Source organism: Balaenoptera musculus, chromosome 6 (assembly GCF_009873245.2).
Source record: "Balaenoptera musculus isolate JJ_BM4_2016_0621 chromosome 6, mBalMus1.pri.v3, whole genome shotgun sequence".
In the NCBI taxonomy this organism is placed as follows: Eukaryota; Metazoa; Chordata; class Mammalia; order Artiodactyla; family Balaenopteridae; genus Balaenoptera; species Balaenoptera musculus.
In genome coordinates, this window is record NC_045790.1 from 79,814,217 (window position 1) to 79,827,958 (window position 13,742).

Below are 13,742 nucleotides of genomic sequence, written 5' to 3' on the forward strand. Positions count from 1 at the left end.
GGAATGATACCTAAACTATTCTGAGAGAAAACAACTATCATATCCAGCAGAAATATTTTTCAAGAAAGAAGGCAAAATTAAGGTATTTCCAGACGACAAAAACAGAGAATTGCCAGTACTGGACCCTTGCTAGAAATCCTTCTTTAAAGGAAGTTCTAAAATATCTATAATTATTTGAGATGCAAAGGAAAATGAGAACAATAAAAATACAAAGTGACTAAGTTAAAACACACACAGGTTGTATAAAACAGTAATAATTTATTATTGAGTTTAAAAAAAGAAAGAAAATACACAGCAAAGATAGCATATACATTGGGAAGGGATTTTAAAGAAATTGAAGTATATTGTTAGGTCTTTTTAAGTGTAAAAACCCGTATCTCAGAGGTAGTTAGGAATACCAGACTAAAGATGAGGAGAGATCATGCCCAAAGTCAACCATGAAGTAACCCTTGAACGTTGAGCGTGAAAGAAAGCTCTGTGAAAGAAAAATTATAGAAAAAAATAGAAAGCTGATTTTGAAAATCGTTTTTAGGGAACGGAAAGAGGAGGAGCCATATACTGATCTGACATTCAATGAGAATATTAGATTGAGATATTCCAAGAAAAAGAGAAATTCTTATTAGTGAAAGTGTTCAAAGCAAAGATTTACTGGATAAATACATTGTGGAGGGGATTTCTGCAATGGACAGGAGATTTGGCTGTTCTCCCATCTTTGCAGTTCTCTTATTCTGACTCATACCTATGAAAGAGTACTTCCTTCAGAAATTGAGAATACTTCTTTCAGAATCACACACATTTGGTTAGAGCTATCAAAATCAACCAGTGGCTTGATAACTCCATCACAGACGTGTTCAAGTGTCACGGGCATGCTTGGTTCTAGGTTAGCCATGCGTTTTCACAGGCTTGGTCTTGGCCCATCTAGAAGTATTTATCAGGCCACATGCGCTCATGGATGTATGATACTAGACCAGGGATGATATTTAAAATATTAAACAACTGGAATGACAGGCACCAACAATCAGAACAAATGCTGGATATAAACTAGAGCCACACTAGTTTAGCCATACTAGGGCAAATTGGCTGATTAGAACTAAAGTAAAAACTTAATCATGTTTTCCATGAGGTGTGAGACATCTAGTGTAATACTTTTTGCATAGTCTTTGTCTACAGCTGGCTGAAAACATTTTCTTCTAGCCACCAAGACAGTGGTTAAAAACAAAAATTGGTTGTTGATAGTGATTTTCTTGAATGTCAGAATAGACATCAAGATGATATGAGGCTGGTGTATTTCCAGAGACCTGGCAGTGTCTGTAACATGATGAGACAAATTTTAGTTTCAGGTTCATAAACCCATTTCATACCTTTATGTCACACCTTACCTGCCATTCTCTAACATAATGGCCATAAATATATATACCTTTCCATTTGCTGCATGAGCCACTGAAATACAGTGTTGCAAATTTGTCATCACACTTTTGTGCTTTTACTCTTTTGTTCCTTCTTTCACAGATCCTTCTCTACGCTTTTCTTTATATTGTTTTCAGAAATGTGATTTTCAATTCTCTCCTTTCTTCCTAGCTTTCTTAGGTCCAGTTATTTGATGTTATTTCATTAAGGAAGTTGAGAAACTATGAAGGAAAGTCAGTAGGAGATATTTTTGTGAGGATTTGCTTTTTTTTTTTTTTTTTTTTTTAAAGCTTAAGCCATTTAAGTTTTAAACTAAACTGTTGCTAAAGAAAACTAAAATAATGTTCTGTCCTGGGGCTCTGGTTCTCTGAGAATGCTGAGATAAAATTAAGACTCTGAGGATATTAAAAAGAGGCTCTAAGAACCACAAAAACCAAGATGGTCAGCCTTGTGAGTGCCAGGCTCAGTTCTGTCAGCACTATCCTATCAACACACAGCTAAATGCATAAGAGAAGAGTGCAGGTATGTGTTAAATTTTATTTTTTGAATATTCACATGTTCAAAATTCAAAACAGTATACAATAAAAAGTCTCTTTCCTACCTCTTATACCACAGCCACCCAGTTCCTAAGGTCACCAGAGATATTTTATGCACATAAAAGTAAATATGTATATATAGTCCTCTTCTACCCTTCTGTACACAAATGGTAGCTTACCACACACTTTGTGGTACCCGTGGATGCCAGTGTTTGGTGCATATTTATGTATGTCTATATGGGCTGTCCAGTGTATCCTCAGGAAATGTCGCAATAAAATGCTCTGTTTTAAAGATTTCTATGTTTTAATTTTATTTTGTTCCTTTTCTCTCAAATTAACCTTGATTCTAGATTTACTACCAGAAGCATAAAGGAAAAGGGATGAAAAAATAGCCCTAAAAATTTAGACCTAGGAGGGCAGGGATGTAGGACCAGCAGGATTCTCTGGACAGCTAGAGGCCTTCTGTGCCTCGGTATGATTGGATCTGTGCCGCAGTAGTTCCAGGAATAGAGTAGACCTTCTTACATGGCAGATGACAGCCTAGGCTCTGGAAGTTGGCTTGGGGATTTTAGCAAAAAGAATCATGTGGTACTTTGCCTCAGCAGAGCCTTCAGCACCTAAATGTAAAGCTTCTTTTAGTTAGTACCAAGGAAACTCTGAGAATTGTCAGAATATGGTAAGTAGAAGACTGTGAATGGGAGGCTTTGTAAATGGTAAAATGCTATACAGGTATGCTGTATCAGAGTAGATTTGAGCCGTTACCTGCAGCTGATGAGCTCCAAAAAGAGCGAAACCTATTAGGTCCTGCAGTACTGGCTTAAGATAGTATAAAACCTTGATTATGTTCCATTTGTATGTTGTTTTGTTTTGTCATATTTTGTGCTGGGGAAGGGAATAGCTCCCATTTAGTCTCCTTGAGCTAGTGTATTTCCTCTGCAGTCCATTCTTCTTATAAGTCACCTGAATGAGATCATCCCAAAAGGGAAATCTGATCAAGTCTGATTAGATTGTGACCTGGTCTAATCCAAATGGCCAGGTTTTTCTCCCTAGGCAATCTCATCTACTCCCATAGCTTTAATTGCCCCAATATGATGACAACTCCAGAATCTTCTTTGCTAACCTCTTTTTCTCCTGAATCACTGCTGGATATGTGTTCTTTCGATGCTCAACTGACATTTCAAATCAGCCAAACTGACTGTTAACCTTCCCTACCTCTCCTTCCCTCTACCCTACTGCTACACAACACCACACATACACACATCTCCAAACAAAAACTTACATTTTTCTTGCATTTCTTGCTTGGTTGTTTAAGTACAGTCCTCCCAGACACATAAACTAAAAGCCTAAGAGGTATTGTCTACTCTTTCTTCTTTCTCACCACCTCCCACAAAACAAAACAAAACAAAAAATAAAACAAAAAAACTGGCTATCAAGCTCTAAAGATTTGCCTCTGAAATATGTCTTAAATTGGTCTCCTTTCCAGATCCTCAGTTACTGCCTACCTCAGGCCTTTATACCACTTTGGGGGACAACTACAATAGCTGCCCAACTAGCTTTCCTGTCTCTAATTTCTCCTCTTATTTACTATCTCCACTTCTCCTAGGGTGACCTCTTTAAAGACCAAATATGGTCATATCACTCCCTTCCTTGAAACTCTTCAGTGCCTCACCTGTAAGATACAGTTCATGTTCCTCAGCCTGGTGTACTTAAGCTTTTCTCGATCTAGCCCCTGACTCTTCCCTCCTTGACGCTTCAGCAGCTTACTGCTTATAACTTCCCAGATTGACCATGTGTTGTATTTGTTAGTTGTAGTTGTACCACCTGTTGCCCTCCTGGAATTCCTGTTCCCTGAATCCATCCTATCATCCCCATCCATTAGTAGGCTGGAGCCAGCTCCTACCAGCTAGGGAGAACTGGTTGTTAAATATTCAGGAATTTGGCAAGCCAGTTTTTAACTTGAAAAGCAGGTGTGATGGGGGTATTTATACCACACATATCAGCAAATATTACAAATCAGAACTCCCCTTCACCCCCACCCCACCCCAGCATGCCACAACCCCTACTGAAATTCTGGCTTAGATGGTTCCTCTTTAAAACCTTTCCTGCTCAGCCCTCTACCCTCACACACACAAAATTAGTTGCTATTTATAAACACTTGACATGCTTTATTATAGCATTGGTCACCATGTAGTGTAACTCTTTGTTTTCAAGTCACTTTTTAATGCTAAAGTCTTGAGTTCCTAGGACAGAGTCCATGTCTCAATTGTCTTTGCATGTCATTCATTCATTCCTTCAACATTCATTGAGTTGATACACTTAATATGTATCAGGCACTGTTCTCAGAGTACAAAGATGGAAGGATTTAGCCACTGTCTGTAAGAAGTTCATAGCCTAGTCCATGGGAAGAGAGAAATTCAAATAGTCCATTACAATACAGTGAGACAAGTACGTTGCTAGAAGTCTGTGCAAGACACGTTGAAGCCTGGAGGAAAAAACCCTTCCCAGGGTAATGGGGAAGTCTTCACAGAGCAGGTAAGACTTAAAGGATGAACAAAAATTTGTTGCCTGTAAATAGGTGCTACAGTTAGTATTTTTATAGATAGAATTTTTTAATAGAAAATTTTCCCACTCTGTACAGTACACAAGTTTCTTTGTTTCAGAGTAAATAGCCGTTTTATGTGAAAACCCTGTGTAAATGTCTATGAATCAGGCATTCTTTGAATGAGCAGAGAAAGCACTGAATACCGTATCTGTAATCACAGTGTTGTGTAGCAAACCATCCCAAAACTCCATAGCCTAGAATTATTATTTAATAATAATTTAGTATTTCTCATGCATTTAGCAGGCCTAGCTGCTTCTGGCTGGGCTCACTTGTGCATCTGCAGTCAGCTGGCAAGTCAGCCAGGGTCTGGCTGGTTTAGGATGCCCTTGGCTAAGTCAGCTCAGCTCTCCTCCATGTGTCTCTCCCAGCCTTCTAGCAGGCTAGCTCAGGCAGGTTCCCATGGTGGTGGCAGGGGCCCAAGAAAAGAAGTGGAAACATGCAAGTATATGTGCAGGTCTCTACTTACGTCATGCTTGCTACTGTCCACTTAACTAAAGCAAATCACATGACTAAGTCCAGAGTTAGTGTGAGAGAAATAGATACAGGGAAATGTAAAAAATTGGGGCCATTGCTGCAGTCAATCTGCCACAAATACATACTCTGTGTAAGCTGTCTTCTAGACCTTATGTTACTCTGCAGGTGTTACTTGCCAGTGAATTTGCTTCCAGCTGGTTGGATGCTCTGGGTGATAATGAGCAAACTTCTCTGAGCAGTCTGGACCTATTAATCTTATCTCAGTTTTGGGTTTCATTTTTATCCCACTATTGAAATGACGTTTATTATTTGGGAGGCTGAAGAGTCATTTGTTTAGTGATATCCATGTCCTATTAAACTCCTTTACATATTCTAGTCACTTAGATTTTTTTTACTAAAAAGCCATGGTGTCCACAACAAGGAGAAAATATCTTGTGGAGGTTTAAAAAAACATGTTTTTAAAGGTCAGTTATTGGGGAATTCCCTGGTGGTCCAGTGGTTAGGACTCGGTGCTTTCACTGCCATGACCTGGGTTCAATCCCTGGTCGGGGAACTAAGATCCTGCAAGCTGCATGGCGTGGCCAAAAAAAGAAAAAATAAAGGTCAATTATTTAATCTCTCCAACTTAGCATTTAATAAGCTAGATTCTTCATGCAAAACTTCAAACTGGGAGAACTCTCAGTCCATCTGTGAAAAGCAAACAGATTTTATTTATTGAGACCTTAGGAACAAAGCAGCCCCTTTACTTTTAACTAGTAGCCTTGGGAATAGGAAACATTAATAACAGTTCATAGAATGTACTCTTTTGGGTCTTTGTCCAGAAGTGACTAAAATATCCAAGATTCAAACCTGGTTTTGTTTGTTTTTAATAAGATTCATGTGAAATGTTTGTTTCATTTTCATCATCCTCATCATTGGTGAGAAAGGGAAGCTGGAGGGACCAGTAGTAGTAGAAGGGCAGTGGACAGAGAAAGTATTGAGACAAGTGGACAAACGGAGAAATGCTAGAAGGGGTCACAAGTGGAAAAGTGAGTGGCCAGGTCAGAAAATAAATCTGCAGAGCCAACTTCTGAGCAAGAGGTTAGAGCCGCAGTCTACCTCGCAGATGGACCCCAATGGCTCTTCTCCCCAGAAGGAAGGTCAGTGTGGCATAAAGGATCACATAGGGTTCCCTTGACTTTGATTTCACTCTGTATCTGAGTTTTTCTGCTAGGTGTGCCCACAGGTGGGAGGGCTTATTGCAGTTCTCAAAAACCATTTTAGGTAGGGCAGGGAACTGGCTAATGAAAGCAGCTGCCTGAGGAAAGATTTCATGATCAAAAATTTTTAAGGGAAATAATAATACTTCAAGAAAATGATTTTTTTTCACAATTTAAGATGTTGATTTAAAAAATAGACTTAAAATAGGTTACTCTATGGACATAAATTCAACCTTGCATTGGCTGCATTCAGAATAATAATCCAAAGTCTTCTCACAGGACAGTGTCATGCGAGAGCACTGGCAGAGCAATCTGGGTTCTAGCCCCACCTTTGCCCTTTGCTTACAGTGTACATCTCTCTATCCAGCTGTATAGTGACGGCTTTGGGACTTGAAGATCTCTTGCTGTCAACGCTCACATACTGACTTGTTCTTTGGGTCTCTGAGGTTTTCGTAGATCCTAACCTCAGTTACACTGTAATTTTGATCTCTTCTAGAGTAAGATGAGTGGGGTGAGGGAGCTGCTATATGGAGTCACATTGGGTATAATATTGGTGGCAGAAGGTCAAAAGAGGCTCGGTATAAACCCAACTGAGTATAAACCCTCAGTTACTGCCCACTTTTGCCACTAGATGGCGATTAGACATTTGAAAGACTTAAGAATTGACTAGCTAAGACCCTGATGGACCATCTTAAGAAATGAAGAGACTGTCGGCCAGGGCTGTAACTCATGTGTGTCTTAAGCCCTGTCAAACTAGTCAGCAGTAGTTTTAGCAGTGAAAAGGTAGAGTTACCTATAGTTTATACCTTAGGTAGAGTTACCTAAGGTTAAGAATCTTTTATCAAAGAGGGGGATATGATAAAATCATGATGCGTGTAAAGTAAGCAACAGAGAATTAATGAATTCATCAAATACCAGTATACTTGAGTGAAGGATCATTCTTTTTTAAATTTAATTTCATTTCATTTTTTACTGAAGTATAGTTGAATTACAATGTTGTGTTACTGCTGTACAGCAAAGTGACTCAGCTATACATATATAGACATTCTTTTTCATATTCTTTTCCATTATGGTTTATCACAGGATATTGAATATAGTTCCCTGTGCTATACAGTAGAACCTTGTTGTTTATCAATTCTGTATATACCAGTTTTCATGGTATATATACCATGCAACCCCAAACTCCCAATCCAACCCTCTCCCACCCACCTCCCCTTTGGCAACCGCCAGTCTGTTCTCTATAAGGACCATACTTTGAAACCTTAAAACTGGTAAAGATAAAGAAAGAGATGTAAAAATGGTATTAACACTAGAGGTGCTGCCATGTGGAAATATAAAAGTTTTTAGTTCAACAAGTTAGAGTAACTCTATGCATGAAAGGTCTATCAGTGAACATTAAGGGAAACGAGAAATGCTTAGGGAACATCTCTGAACTCTGGATGTGACATAAAGAGAGACAGCTGAGCCCTTCTATATCAGCGGTTAGCAAACTTTTTCTGTGAAGGGTCAGGAAGCAAATATTTTAGGCTTACCGGCCAGTTTAGGCTTACTGTCCACTCAACTCTACCATTATAGTGTGAGATAACTGTATACAATATGTAAATGAATGGGTGTGACTGTGTTCCAATAAAACTTTACTTACAAAAACAGGCAGCAGACAAGATTTGGCCTGGGTGCCATAGTTTGCCAAACCATTTGTGGGTGAAAGCTAGGGTCCATAAGTAGTTCTCCTTTCTAGGCCTCAGACTCTGGCTTCTTCTGTCAAATGAGTTGGATTAGCTGATCTCCGACATTTTTCAGATTTTGTGTCCTTTAGTACCTCTCTCTGAAGCTAAGTGATCCACAAGGCTGACCCAGAGTGATATTTCTTTTTATTTTTAAGATCAAATTTAAAAAAAAAATCAAGCTTGAACAAATTTGTAAGTTTCTAGAGCAGGATTTCTCAACCTTGACACTATTGACATTTGGGGCCGGATAATCCTTTGTTGTAGGGGAGCTGTCTTATGCCTTGTAGGATGTTTAACAGCATCTCTAGACTCCTCTACCTACTAGATGTCAGTTCAGTAGAACACCCCAACCCCCCCGTGTTATGACAACCAAGAATGTCTCCAGACATTGCCAGATGCCCCCTGGGAAGCAAGATTACCTCCACTTGAAAACCACAGCTCTAGAAACTTTAAGAGTAACTGAAAGAATAACAAAAATGGAAATCAGGGCATGTAACCCAGGACGGCCACCAAGATAATAAACATACTTCTTTAGGAACAAGGCCAAAAAAGCCAAAACCAAGAGGAACCAAGAGGAACAAGAGGAACAACCAGCATATTAGAAAGAGAATGGCAGGGAATTCCCTGGCGGTCCAGTGGTTAAGACTCCGTGCTTTCACTGCTGAGGGCCCGGGTTCCACCAGGGAACTAGGATCCCACAAGCCTCTCAGCTCAGCCAAAAAAAGCAAAGCAAACAAAAAAAAGAGAAGGGCAATGAGAATTTTATTCACCCAGTTAAGAGGGGCTGGAAAATTGGTAGCAGATGACTTTTTTTTTTTTTTCTTTTTTTTGGCTGCACCAGGTCTTAGTTGCCACGTGTGGGATCTTTAGTTGCTTGCAGCATGAGGGCTCTTTTAGTTGCGTCATGCGGGATCTAGTTCCCTGACCAGTGATCGAACCTGGACCCCCTGCATTGGGAGCTTGGAGTCTTAACCATTGGACCACCAAGGAAGTCCTGGTAGCAGATGACTTTTTAATGTTGATTTAGATCATTTTATTGAAAGTGTTCCTGAAACCATTGAACCAAAATAGAGGGCTACCTATAATGGGTAGCTGAAAAGTCAAACTAAAACAAAGAAACATGGATGAAGAGAAATATGAAAAAGACCACTCTTAAAGAATACCAAGAATATTTACTCTTCACTATTTTATATTTAATGAGATCTCTAACAGAAAGAATTCATACTGGGTGAATTCATTAGCCCTTTTCTATGGGTCCTGGGTATTTTGTTTTGCTTTGGATAAATCAAGTGTGGTTTATTCCTACAGTAGAATATTATTTAGTAGAGAAAATGCAGTACAGCTTCACACAACTACATAGATGGATCCTTGAAGCTAGGTTTTAAATGTCAGTAAAGCTGATCCTTTAATAAGTCTAGATCGTGTAGCCAGCTTGGAAGTTAGTTGCAAATAAAAGCCAAAATCATCTCTATTCATTAATAAGGGTGTACTTGTTTTCCATCTACCTTTTATTTATGCCCATATTCTTTTTTTTTTTTTTTTTTTTTTTTTTTTTTTTTTTTTTTTTTTTTTTTAGATAAGAAATGGATTTATTTAGAGAGAAACACACTTCACAGACAGAGTGTGGGCCATCTCAGAAGGTGAGAAAGGCCTATTTATGCCCATATTCTTTTAAGAATTTATTCTCTTCCAAGTGTGATATTAATCATAGTCTACAAGCCCTGATTATCCAAATAGCTTTGTACAAGGAATTTTTTGTTTGTCTTATTTTGTTTATTTTCCTTACAATGACTTTAACACAGTGTGATATTTTCCGAACAGTGATCTAAGAGATCTAAAAACATTAATTCTAGTCTCAGATTCTACTTTTAACTTGCTCTGTGACCTGGGGCAGTCTCTCCCCTGCTAAGGAAATGGTTTCTTTATCTGTAATATGGTAGAGAGATTCCCCAACTCTGGCCCCAGGATGGCTACATAAGAATCATCTTTGAGGCCTTGTTTAAAATTTAGATTTCTGTGCTTCATTCCCAAATTCCAATTCTGTAGTCTAGGGTAAGGCCTAGGAAGCCCAGGTGTTCTAGTGCATGGCCAGGTTTGAGAACAATTAGAGGTGATCTCTAAGGTCCTTTCAACTCTAAAATGCAGTGGTTATATGAAACATGTATTTCCCTAAATAACCTTTATTATATTATTTTCTGAAAGCTTTTTTATGTTCTACAAGAAATAATTGAGATTACTACATTGTACTTTCCCCACATATGCACATTGGTACAGCTTTACATAAACTTGGTTTGCTATAATGTGGTCAGCTTATGGCTTGGGTGATAATCTTGATCCCCAAAATGTATTAGAAGATGGTTTCTCTTTTCACCAGAATGCTATACCATAGTTTCTTTGTTTTTAATCTTGGATTTAGAGAAGGATTAAATAGTTTGATATCCTGATTTCTGTATAACTATAAAAGTGGAATAAAATTAGAAATTCTATGTGGTTGTTAATTTCTGTTTGTTTTCCTTTAATTTACAGAATGCTCTTTTCAGTTGCATTAGCAGAAATGAAAGTAAGTATATTGTTGATGGTTATACAAGCAATCCAAAGAGCAAAACACAGTTTACAGAATATGATTTAGCTGTTATAAATATTGCCAAAACTCTGACATTATAACTTAGGCTGTTACTAAACTGTCTGAAGGAATGTGCACAGCACGATTCTGATAGGCTCTTTCCTCTGGAGGGTTTGGGCCATTCATGAATTCGAACAATTCCCATGTCCTAATTACAGATTTACAAAGCAGATATCAGTGCTGGGTGTTTTAGAGGAAGATCATGCCCCACTTGGATAAACAGGAAGTTGAGCACTCCCATGTGATATAAACAGAAGTTGAACACTCCCACGTAATACAACGCAATATAATTGCAGCACTTGCTGAAGGCTGCCTCTCAGTTCATTCAGCAGATATTCACTGAGTGCTTGCTCTGTGCAGGGCAGATGCACACCTGTGGGGGACACAACCTGTACACAAAGAACTCTGGGACACGGTGGGTATGGGATAGAGTTACTGATAAGGTGCCGAGGGAGTTCAGAGGAAGGAGGGATCACATCTTGCAGGGGCGCTTAGAGGTGACTTCATGGAGTTGGTAGCTGAACTGGGCCTTGAAGGATGGACATGATGTGAGCAGTAGAGATTGGAGGAAGGGCATTCCAGCTGAAGGGAACAGCGAGAGCAGTTGGAGATGGGGAAACAGGTGTGAGGAGTAAAGAGTTGTTAGGTGAGCTTGGCAGTGGGGTGTATTAAAGTATAAGAAACATTAGCTGTCTGTACTTTATCTTCTACTCTTTCTAACTGGGGTTTAGTTCAAGATTTTCCAGATAGTCTTTAGCACATAATCCTATATCCTCCCATACTGTGAGGAAGCCAGCCTAATTGGGGCATCAGAAGACAGGCATCTTTGTCCTATTCTCACTTGTCTCCTCTGTCCTCAGCATCCCTCACCCCTGCCCCCAGTTTTAGCTTCATTGAGGTTGACAATGATAAATGTAGCCATTAATGATTGTTCTTTGTGATTAAAATGAACAATTCAGCAATGAACAATGTAAGTTTGTTAGTAATTTCAAATCAAAAACTTAGCTGGCTGGGCTTCCCTGGTGGCGCAGTGGCTGAGAATCTGCCTGCCAATGCAGGGGACACGGGTTCGAGCCCTGGTCTGGGAAGATCCCACATACCGCAGAGCAACTGGGCCCGTGAGCCACAATTGCTGAGCCTGCGCATCTGGAGCCTGTGCTCCTCAACAAGAGAGGCCGCGATAATGAGAGGCCCGCGCACTGCGATGAAGAGTGGCCCCCACTTGCTGCAACTAGAGAAAGCCCTTGCACAGAAACGAAGACCAACACAGACATAAATAAATAAATAATAAATACATTAATGCAGCTTCTCCAACCCCTAAAAAAAAAAAACTTAGCTGGCACAATAGGTATGAAACAGTTTCCTTGTCCAGGAAAGAGGCTTGTCTTGCTATCAGTTTAGTCCTACTTTAGTTCATTTGTGTATGATTTTATCATTATCATTATTTCTAGAAGTCGCCTGAGTTCCCTGCTCATTCCTTGGTCTGTGGAATCCACCAGTAACCTGATTCTGGTTCCTCTATAACCATCCCTACTTATTATCAGAGGTTTCCTACCTGCCATTTTCTTAACCTTTTCCGGCCATACCTCTACCCTTTTGGCTCCCTTCAGCCTCCCACAGACCCCTTAGCCTCTCCTATGAGGACCTCTTGCTCTTCATTATAAATCCCACATCTGCACCCCCAGCCACTCATCCTGCTCTTCCCAGATACCTTAAATAGTCCACCTTGATTTTTAAAAACACGTACATACAGAATCATTTATTCCAAATGTGGGTTTTATTTTTCAGTGTTGAAGCAAGTCAGTCATATCAGTTATGAGGTGAGGACTTTCAATTTAGGCATAGTCTTGGAGATTTTCAAACAGTATAGAACTTTTGAGATTTTGTTTCAAGATAGACAGTTATATAATTTGCAAATTTATGAAGTGGTCCTGATATCTCTTAGTTTTTACTGGTCCTATTTTATAAATGTGAGGTATTTGGGGTTTTGTTTTATTTTGATATGTTTGATTTGTTTTGCTTTGGTTTGCTTTGTATATGAATCTCCACAGATCTAACGTGGAAAGAAGCTGTTCCAGTGGTTCTCAACATGGGTGCTATTAGCATTTTGGGAAACAGTTTCGATTGTATGAGACTTTCCTGTACGTTGCGCAGCATTTAACAGCCCTGACCCCCATGTGCTAAATGCCAGCAGTCATCCTTAAGTCATCATGAAAACCAGAAACACTTCCACATGCATCCAAATTCTACCAGGGGCTGGTACTGCTCCTGCTGAGAACCACTGCACTATAGACTATAAGTTGACAAATAATGACTTTCTCAGACCAGTGAGCACCTGAATGTCCCCATGGCCATGCTTATAGTAGTGCTGACTTTAACTATGTGTCTTCTATGGCATGGTTTTATTTCTGAAATTCAAAAAGACACATATTGTTCCATCATTATTATGATGATTTAATGTTAGCAAATAGCTGATTTCATTTCAATGTAATCTCCTTTTTTTTTCCCCTAGTGGGCTCAGTTTGTTGCAGTTATGCAGGCCATCACACAAACTGCCGAGAATACTGTCAAGCCATTTTTCGAACAGACTCTTCTCCTGGTCCTTCTCAGATCAAAGCAGTGGAAAATTATTGTGCCTCTATTAGTCCACAATTAATACACTGTGTAAACAATTATACCCAATCTTATCCAATGAGGAACCCAACAGATAGTAAGTAAAAGCCACATATTCCTCTCATTTCAATCTTTGGTAAAATAATTTGTAAAAAAAAAAGAAGTAAATTCTTGAAGATATCTACAGTCTGGGTCATTTGGGAAATACCAGGCTTCCTTTGGTCTTTAGATTTGGCAGACTGGACATTATCATCACAGCTAAAAGATGCCGAGAAAGACAGTGCTGTCAAGGGTATTAAGAAACAGGCACTCTCTATTCTGAAGTGGGAAAATTCACTGGTATGGATATTTTAAGAGGGAAAATTGGGTTATGACCATGAGAATTTCAAAAATCATACCTTTTAATCTAGCAATTCCATTTCTCAGAAATTATCCTTCACAAAAACTCACAAATTTTCAAAAATACATCTACACATATAAAGGATGTTTACTACAACATTGCTAGTATAGAGAAAAATTAAAAATGACCTAAACATCCACCAATAGGATATTGATTAAAGT

General features: G+C 39.1%; 1 protein-coding gene across 4 annotated transcripts in view; it reads left to right on the forward strand.

The window, feature by feature from the left end:
• Positions 1-13,742, forward strand: part of RECK (reversion inducing cysteine rich protein with kazal motifs) — a 76,507-nt gene that overhangs the window by 23,267 nt on the left and 39,498 nt on the right. For all 4 annotated transcript variants that reach the window (XR_005020375.1, XM_036856207.1, XM_036856209.1 and 1 more), the window contains 2 exons: positions 10,472-10,505; positions 13,081-13,278. Coding sequence is in view for 3 of the 4 variants with exons in the window: in XM_036856207.1 (XP_036712102.1) it covers positions 10,472-10,505; positions 13,081-13,278 (232 nt within the window). In the remaining variant the exon portion in view is untranslated. The remainder of the gene's footprint in view (positions 1-10,471; positions 10,506-13,080; positions 13,279-13,742) is intronic.